Source organism: Leptidea sinapis, chromosome 34 (genome assembly GCF_905404315.1).
Source record: "Leptidea sinapis chromosome 34, ilLepSina1.1, whole genome shotgun sequence".
NCBI lineage: Eukaryota > Metazoa > Arthropoda > Insecta > Lepidoptera > Pieridae > Leptidea > Leptidea sinapis.
In genome coordinates, this window is record NC_066298.1 from 9,681,690 (window position 1) to 9,691,721 (window position 10,032).

Here is a 10,032-nt window from a genome sequence, read left to right on the forward strand (position 1 = left end):
TACAGCAAAAATTCTGTCTACGTATGTGAAAGAGGAATATGTTGAAAATAGTATCGGAAGTAATAAAGATTAGGAAGCACTGGGCTACACTAATTTCACATTGACTTTTGTCAGTACGAACGCATCTTTACCAGTGGGAGGCTCCTTTGCACAAGATGCCAGCTAGATGCGTACCACAACGGCGCCTATTTCTGCCGTGAAGCAGTAATGTGTAATCATTACTGTGTTTTGGTCGGAAGGGCGCCGTAGCTAGTGAAATTACTGGGCAAATGAAACTTAAGATCTTATCATCTCAAGGCAGGGCGTATCAATTACCATCAGCTGAACGTCCGGCTCGTATCATCCCTTATTGTCATAAAAAAGTCTTACGCAAGAAACTTTTGGCCATGCTTAGCCACTTATTTATTTGTTTAATGGATCACCAACATAAGAAGTTGTAGTTACAGTTTTAATAATTTCATTGCATAAAATTTTACTTTTCCTACAATTAAAGGTAATCACAGCATGCTTTGTGTTACAAAAATTATTAGTAAGGAGAAATCTAAAAGAATATTGATTAAAATTAGTAAATTACAAGCTATTTATATTAATTACAAACCTGTGAATGCAATATTCCAACCGATTTATTATATAAGACTACCTAAGTATTACATTCTGAGGCTGTAGATAGGTGTGTTACCTATCTACAGCCTCAGAATGTAATGAGCTTTAATTTAAAGTTTTTAAGACTATCAAAATTAATGTCGTTATTTAGACTTTTCTTTGTATAGTCATTAGAGCGACGAGAAATGCGTACCACAGGTGAATCACGTTCTAGATTGGCCAGTTTATGGAATCATACGGTTTCTGTATTCCTGTACGGATACGACATTATGGTCTTTCAGGCTTAGTGTGAGATCTAAAGGGAGAGACCTTACTTAGTGTGATAAAACGCGAACTTAACTTTTGGAGTGCGCTGTCTTAGGTTAAGCTCAGCATAATTTCAGCTGACATATGGCTATAAAAATGAAATTAAAGATTACCCTAAGCTTAAACTCAGCTAAGTTTTGCGTAAGTAGGGTCTGAGCAAAGTCTTAGTACGCTCTACAGATCTCAGGCTTAGACCATACTCCCAGTCGGCAACGTATATCTTAATCTTTTTTATTGCTGATGTGCATAAGCGCTTGGTTTTTACATCTTGTGCAGAGGCGAGTATATCATATAGGGAATTAGGCATTGCCTACCTCGTTGTGAATCTAAATAAATATAGCACTAGTGTTAAAGTTAATTTACTGCCTACGGTAGGCAGTATACAGATTGCATATACGAAGCAAGCAGCGTTTCATACACTGAATAGAAAAAAGTCCGTACTGTCGGACTAAACAGCAACTACGACTAGTTAGATCTACAGTGCCTACCTTGCTAGAAAACCAATGCACGTCTGATCTTATGTTCTACACGCGCATTTACTAATTTAATCTTAATATATATAAATTACGCGACACGTTGTTTGTCCGCGATGGACTACTAAACTAATGAACGGATTGTAATGGAGATTACTTCATGGAGTGCAGTTTGGTCCAACTTGAGAGATAGGATAGTTTTTATTTCGATTTGAGACCCTTAATTGTTTTTAATTGCAATATTTGTTTTGTATGGACATATTTTCTATGAGAGATAGTAGTGATGCACGGTTTGACAGTTCCGCTGTGAAACAATTTCATTATAACAACAGGGAGCATTTTTTACGAAATAATTCTTGATTTTTTTGAAATATTATTGGCAAATTCCTATAAACCTGAATTTTTTTATTATTATCTACAGAACAACGTCTGTCGGTTCAGCTAGTATTTTAATACAAAAAAAACTAACGATAGAACTATCCGTACTATTTGCAGACTGTTAAAGTCGTACTATTTAACATAGGATTATAGTTGTACATTTTTATATAAATATTTTAATGTAAAACAGTGAAAAGTCAGTTTTACTTTTAATATGAAAATTCAACAACAGGTCTTTGCCAGTGGTGCTTTTAAAATGTTCATTGAAAAGAGCCTTAATGAACGACGGACTTTGAAACAGAGCTTTCAAAACATGAAACGTGAAAAATATGCCAATGAAGTAGGTCAGTTTTGGTTTGTATACAAATAATATAAATGAAAGAGGTAGATAGGTACACTTGGGTACATATTGTTAATTATTATGTAAGTTATTGATTATCAAACATCTGGGCAAGTGCAATCAAAATATCGAACTAATTGCTTTATATCGTCCTTTTACATACACAATATATGTATGTAGATATGTATGGTAAATCCTCATGCGAGTTTGTTTGATTGTTTGTTTCTTACGCTTTCGGGCGTCAGGGGTACAGAAGAGTTTATAGGGATATACATATATTGTTTCCTGAAATTTTTAAGACTTCCCGAGACTATTAGAATATAAAGCGAACGAATTTGCGGACATAAGCTAGTTTAAAATTATAAATAATTAATACCCAATTCAGCTGTTGTCTGATAAATATCTTAAAATACAAATATAAATGTCCCATTATAACTATCAATGAGGAATATTATAATTTAGACGAGCTCGATGGATGAGAGGTGTTCGTATCTATCTATGATCACTGGCTGCGGGTTTCGGGTGGAGGAAATAGGGCATATTGTTTTAAGTCAGGTTATCAAACGTTCTCGCGAGTTGCGTTGAAATAGAACGTGACGTCAACAGTCTGTCTGCACCTGACGTAACTAAGATGGCGGCTTATCCCATTCTCAACACGCGTCGGTGTGTACCGAGGTAAAATGAGTTGTGAAAGGTTTCAGATCTAATAATCCTAAATGAATATAATATCTATAGGCGCTAACGAGACGATTGCAGCTACATCAAAAAACTGAAGAATCAGAGTTTCAATCTCGACTATATTTTCCTCCAAAACTTAAACATTCGTAACGAAATTTTGGAAACTTAATGGCAACAAAATATTCTGTGTCGGACTATTTTTAATGTTACCAGATTGTAATTAATTTTGCACCAATTTGGAACATACTGGAATCTTACTGTCCTGGTATGCCTTGATAGTTTTATGGCGGTGCTGAATTATCCAGAATTAAATAAAAAACAAATACACTTTTCACAGTAAATATATGTAATTATACATAATACTTAAACACAAAAAAAAGAAATGTAGCCAAACAGTCGTGTCATCCAAAAAATATGAAAAACTCTAATAACAATATATGTAAATCACTTAGCTTACTAAAGACTGTTCCATCATTAATAGTGCTTTCTAATTTACCGTTTCAATATCAGCTGTCAAATTTGTTCCGAACGCGATAATATAACGCCTACGCTTGTTTGTTTAATTTACTTGCGAAAGTTGTTGCCTTGTATTTTCCAACAGGCGCTAACTAATGAAGCATTCACAACTCGGTTACGTACACATTAATACTTTACTATCTAATTACACGGGACTCTTACTGCAGCTTTGATATTAATAGACTAATTATTGGTTATATTAATATCAATAGTGTAAAATATTACATTGTCCTTTTATGATATAGATAGATGTAGGTACCTAACCATTAGTGAAGGTGATATCTTTTTTGATATATCACATAATATAAAATACGGCCAGCCTTTCCTTGGTTTGATCCTTTTTTATTTACTTATTTTACGTATTTTAAGAAACGAGAACAGTGCCATCGCCATGTTCACTTGCAACTCGAGATAAAGTTTTTTCAATAACTACACTATCGTAATTGTAGATGAATGGAGACGTTATTCAATTTTTTTTAATGCCGGGGTAAAGAGTTACTTTATTCAAAATTTTATATAATACTGTCCTACACTTATTTCATAAGAAATTACTTACTTCAAGTCAACATTATCCAGAATTATCATTTTGCTACTCCGTCCCGCTCCGTACATGAAGTATGTTAAAGATTGCAATGTGAATGAATTCTAGATTTAAATCAATTTAAATTAATAATAATAATGTTTCCAAGTATTTCATTTTTTCTCATTCGATATAAGTAGGCCCAAAAAATATAAGGCTTAGAATAAATAATGTGATGTAATTTTACTAATTAAAATTTTTGAACGCCTTTTACGCGAGAACGCGAACTAATTGCAGTTCTAATTAAAATTAAATTATAATTTACAATGACGATGTAGGCTATGCTTGATTGATAACCTCTGTTTTAAGCCCTCGACATATATTTAAACCGAAAATCGCAAATGCTTGTAACCTTCGAAACAAGGTTGTTAGCAAATAAGTATATTGCTAATAGAATAGAATTTAAAACCGCCTATACCGCAAATAGTTTTTAAAACCGCCCTTAACTACTGATATTATGTAGGTATACTATAGTGATAATGATCAATTATTAAAATTAGTAGCTGAATCGAAAGACTTTGTTCAGTTCAAATAAAAAAAGAAAAGAACCTATATAAAAAGAACAGTGTTTTATCATTTATAATTGTGTGAAACCACTTAGGGCTAAACTCGCATTGATATATTAATGCTTTAACATGATGAAAACCGCATAACAATCTGTTTGGTAGATTTTAATTTAACGTGTCCATATATGGACAAACATTGCGCGTAGCTGTTTTAAATAAAATGTTTATACGAAGAAGTGCAGCAATCTAAAATTTATTTTAATTTAGATTATAAATGCGAAGTTGGCAAAAGATAAATTTCTTTGTTTGTTTCCCGGTTTCACGCCTCAAATACTCGGTCGATCTTCATGAAATTTTGCACACATGTTGTCAAGGAATAGGATCATTTTTCTTAAGCTAGAACCTACCAACAATATGTAACTACAAAACAAAGGCTAGATATTTTCGATATATCAAACATAGTTCTAGAAATACAATATTAGTTACATAATATAGGTTTTTCTTTGATAAAATGATACTTCATAACTGCTATTAAAATTAAAAATGAAGAATGAATTAATTAAATGAAGATATAAATAACTTTTAAGCGACCACTTGTTAATTATAAGAAGCTTAACTTACTCCTAAAACTGTATGATGTCATTGGTGTAGATATATATTGCAATATGTAATTAATATTTCTAATTATCTCCAGTATAATTATTTCAACGTTTTAAGGTATTCCAATTAGAGCAGTTTAGTTTCGTCTGAAGTGTGACAACTAAAGAAAATTTATTCGAGAAAACGTATCAAAATGTTGCGTAAACGAGCCATTGGCACCGCCAATCAACTGGAAAGCAAGGTCGAAATAGAAGTAACTCATTGTATTGAGCAGTAGCGTTCCCATTAGGATTAGTGAAGACAATGACACAGGAAGGAAACCACCTGACTGCAGTGTTTTTCGCGTGAAAACTATCACAAAGATATTGTTTCGTTCCACCATTTTTAAAAAACTATAAATAAACTCTACAATAGAATTATGACAGTAGTCTTTCGTCAGTAACGGTGCATCGTTACGATGTTGTCCATTATTTATTTATCAATTTTTTATATAATTGGAACTCAAGCAGTGAAATTTGAACTGGCCGGTGAAAAAACGCCGTACGATTATGTACAAGAAAAACTGGATTCCATGCTGGTTGATGTGAAGAGTGGGATGCCATTATCTGGATCGTATGAAGTTGAAGAAAGTGAGGACTATCCGGAGGAGAATTTGAAAGGCTCGCCGTCTACGATACACAACTCAGTTGCTGGTTATGGCTTGGGCCAAGGCATTGGATTGGGCGGCATCGGTGGATTAGGATTTGGTCAAGGTCTTGGAATAGGTCTAGGTGGAGCTGGTGTAGGTGGTTTAGGCATTGGAAATGTTGGAGGATTGGGTATTGGTGGCTTAAATGGAGCAGTTCAAACTGGTCTTGTGAATGGGGCTGGTTTGGGGACAAGTATTGTAGGAAATGGCCTTATTCATCCAGGCTACGGTGGAATTGGAGTAGGTGGAGTCGGCATTGGAAACGGTCTTATATACCACCACCCAATATTAGGAGGGCAAGTACAAGGAGGTTACATTGATAAAAACGCCTATGATGCGGCACAAAAGAAAGGAGCTGATCAGAACGTTGAGAAATTAGAGAAGAAAGCTGAAGAGGAAGTGAAACATGGACAGGAAGGATTTCAACAGGCTGCAGCTGCAGCTAAAGTAGATAAGGGTGAATCGAGCTTCTACAAAGATGAGGAGGCTAAGAAGAAGGCAGTGGGGGATGAAAAGTTTTATGAGGGTGGACAGAAAGTTAATAAGCTAGGTGAGCTATGCAACTTGTACTTATATTTATACAATCCTTGTGTTTTATATTATTTTATCATTTTGCTAGGAACAAACAATGCTTGTAAGATGATAATAATCAGTATATTTTATAAATGAATGAAATAATACCAAATCGGGAAAATTAACAAAAGCAAAAAGCAATTGCGAGTTTTGGTTTCTGTTTGTGTTAACTTTAACGTTAACTTAGTCTTAGAATGAAAAGTTAAAATAAAATTAACAAAGAATAAAATTGAAACAAAGCTGTAATTAAAAACTTGAAGAAATTTTTGTATTATACAGATTTTAAAAGATATTAATTTGTTTTAGGTGCCAACGAAGAACAAGTCAAAAAAGCTAAAAGTCACAAAAAAGGCCACGTGAGCAAGGGCTTTAAGTCTTCAAGCAGTAAAAATGAAGAAGAAAAATCTGAAAGCTTCTATGATGAAGCTCATGATGAGGCTGACCATAAAATCGCTGGGCAGAACGCTGGCTCGTTTGGCGAGAACTCGCAGCAAGGCTTCAAAGGGGCCCATGAAGAAAAGATTCTTGATGCAAATGCACAGGGCAAAGAAGGACATCATGTTTCTGAACAAAAAATCGATGATTCAAAGGCCAATAAGGTAAGTTCTTTTATTTTTCTAAGAGTAGGATGGAATAGACAATAGAATTGGACAGCTACCAAACTCGTAACAGTATTAACTATCAACTACTTTATTTTGAACATATTAGGTTGGAATATAAGTCACATCCAATAAGTTGAAATGTTATAAAAGAAGAAGAAGAGGATATAAATCGTAGGAAAGCGTACAATATATTTTTTAGGCCGAACCTAATCACCGTATCATCGTCCTCATCGTAGACGCGCAGTATACTTTATAGCTATCTCATAACCTACATATATGTATGTACAGGTAATTTCAAATTCAATTTATTGAATTACTACAATACTACTACCAACCAAAAATGCTGGCAAATGAGAATAATTTTCTGTCAATAATGCAGCGCGAATCCATTGTAATTAAAACACATATATTATATAGAGGACGCTTTAAGGACTTTTCTTGTTTCTTTCTTTCAAATACCACTTCCGGGGCAATTAACGTCACTGTACACACCTGCTAACGACTATGACAATTACTTTCTCAACTCTGTGAGTGAACCTCAGTCACATTGTTTTTGAAAGAACAACGATTGGGTTGTGAAATAATATTAGTTGCCAGTTAATAAATGTAAATAATAAGTTTTGTCAAGCTTTTAAATCTTTTATGGAGTTTTTCTTCTATGTTCGATTTTTTGACATTACTAGAATGAATCGCGGCTGAATTACCAATGAAATAGGGCTTATTCCAAAAATAAATATAAAATTAAATAAAGAGCCAAATTCTCTATCTAACCTACATTTTTTGATTGTACCTTTCTCCACAACGCCAAAAGGAAGCGAATCAAATTACCAAACAAGAATAAAAATAACTTCAGATAAGATGTATAAGGAATGGTTAACTTATACAGTTCACGATTCATTTGGCACAGCTGAACAGTTTATCATCCACTGCGTGTCCTCAACCTCATCTCAACGTATTTTATTACGAAGGACGCCCGCATTACATTAACTTTTTGTTTGATAGGGACTATCTTAATTAAGTACCCGAATGAAATGCAAGATAAAAAATAAACAGCAAAACTGCTATTCTATTTATATTGAAGCTCAAGTGTTCCTTATTCCAGCAGCCCTTTTTGTTGTCTGTACAGGAAAATAGGCTTAATAAATAGTAGGCGATTATCACCGCCAATAACTTTTATTCGGCTGTTCTAAGGCAATTTTTACCCACACGAAATAGTGTATGTGTATTTGTTTGTTGTTTATGATACTTTCATATCATCGCCATTACAATTGAACTGATTTCATTATTTTTTTGATTATATATAGCAAATAGCATATTAGTTGAAAATGTCCCTAGATAAATGTTTTGTTAATTAAGCGAGTTATAATTATTCGAAAACTATCCCTCGTTATTTTTTTGTCTAGAATAGTTCCCATAAAAAGGGAGTTGAAAATTCAAAATTTTGTCTTGATATATTTGCCAGTTGTGAACGGATTTTATCAAGACCTTATTTTATGTTCTTTTAAGGATTGACCTAACGGTTTAACTTGTAATTTGTCAAATGGGTCACCAACCGTCGTTCGCTTGTCATAATAACCGGCTAAGTGTGAGTGGCACTCGTGCAAGGTTTCTTCTTGAGACAAAATATATCACATCTTTACGTAATGTAGGTAACTGTACTTTTATGCATCATTTTGGGGCAGATTATCAGAATTTTAGCCCTAAGTTCTAGAAGGATATTAAAATAGACGGGTATGTTTTCGATTAGTAATCATGCTTAATCTGGCCGTTAATACTGTTACTTAAAAAAAGTAATAATACTACGTTTGTATTTGTAACCTGCCATTCTTATAATATGTATGTTAATATTCACGATCGGCTTATCCCTCGCGTGTCTCCTGCCATGGTTGGCACGTTCTCCTGAACAAACCTTATTTTCAACGTTACTCTGGGAAATGTTTGAACCTGAATAGAAAAATGAGTTACTAATGCTTTATAGCTTATCGATATCTTATGGGGTCTTTACCTATTGTGGTTGTTCAGGAATAAAATTTCCAACTTAGTCTTTGTTTATTATTTACATAGATAATCACTGCGTTTTCTCATTTACGCGCATGTTGCGCATGTTTTTAGTATTCTTCTACGTTAATGGACATGAATGGAGTGGGGTGATAGAACGAATTGCTGTGATGGCATTACACTATGCGGGTTTGGAGCCAAATACAACTTTTTAAACTCTTCATCCACTTGGTATCCGAATATTTGTATATCCGGCAATTTATAGGAACACTCTCTTTTTAACAGAAGTTGATCCAATTTATTTTATCAATTATATTTACTGTATATTATTATAATATATAGGATGTTTGTCCAATATGTGATACTTTATTCTTCTGTGTCCTATGCTATAATGGCTATCTATCTATACTTACGAAATCATGCAGAATTAGAGAATTAGATTATATTTCTAGTCGTTCTGAATTACTTACTTGTCACCTTGATCGAAGATGGCCACCACAGCTGGATAACTCTAGTATCAATCTTAATCCTCTGGTTTATAATTTATGGTTAGGCTTAAAGAGTGCATGCTTAAAATGCCATGATAGTTTGGAGTCCTTACAGCAATTGTTATGTTTTGCAGTGAAAAGTTTTCCCATGGAGAAAGTCCGTGTTTCAAAGGTCATGTATTAAGGCCGTTGGAGATAATTTTTAATGAGCTTCAAATTATTATAATATTTAGTAATTATGTATATTAATAGCAAGACTAGGTATAAATAATGTCGTTATTTCGCTTGAATAAAGTACGACTGTAAAAAAAAAGTAATGATGAAAAGTCTTAAAGTAATTCTTTAAATCAATTTCAGGGTGAATTCCTGCAAAAGGGTTACAAGGGCGGAGCAGAGCTGCTAGAGAAGTTTAATAATCTTGGAGCTCATGCTGTGCACGGTCACCAGGAAGCCAGCGGCGGCTACCAACAGAGTAAAGGAATACTGCCAATACATTGACGAATTAATATACGATCCAACCCGGAAGAAACACAATCGAATACGAAGAACAAACTTTATATTATATACTCTGAATCTATTTTATCTCTTATTTATTGTTCCTACTTCGTCAAGGCTCAAACTAATTTTGGAAGTGAAAACTTTAGTAAGACCGCTGAGGTCTTTATTTTCTATTGGTATTGAATCAGATAGAGCTCAGAATCAC

The 10,032-nt window shown here is 33.8% G+C and overlaps 1 protein-coding gene across 1 annotated transcript; it reads left to right on the forward strand.

Annotated features, from left to right (window-relative positions):
• Window positions 1–5,304: 5,304 nt before the first annotated feature.
• LOC126975073 (keratin, type II cytoskeletal 1-like) lies at window positions 5,305–9,872 on the forward strand. Its single transcript, XM_050822883.1, has 3 exons — window positions 5,305–6,218; window positions 6,548–6,840; window positions 9,687–9,872. Exons 1-3 carry the CDS (start codon window positions 5,438–5,440, stop codon window positions 9,825–9,827), a joined length of 1,215 nt encoding a protein of 404 aa, XP_050678840.1. The 5' UTR covers window positions 5,305–5,437; the 3' UTR covers window positions 9,828–9,872.
• Window positions 9,873–10,032: the final 160 nt, after the last annotated feature.

Bases quoted from the DNA above. Each gene is read 5' to 3' on its own strand.
- LOC126975073 (XM_050822883.1), top strand. From the start codon at position 5,438: ATGTTGTCCATTATTTATTTATCAATTTTTTATATAATTGGAACTCAA. The intron at 6,219-6,547 runs GTGAGCTATGCA...AATTTGTTTTAG, and splicing joins ACAGAAAGTTAATAAGCTAG to GTGCCAACGAAGAACAAGTC. The intron at 6,841-9,686 runs GTAAGTTCTTTT...AATCAATTTCAG, and splicing joins ATGATTCAAAGGCCAATAAG to GGTGAATTCCTGCAAAAGGG.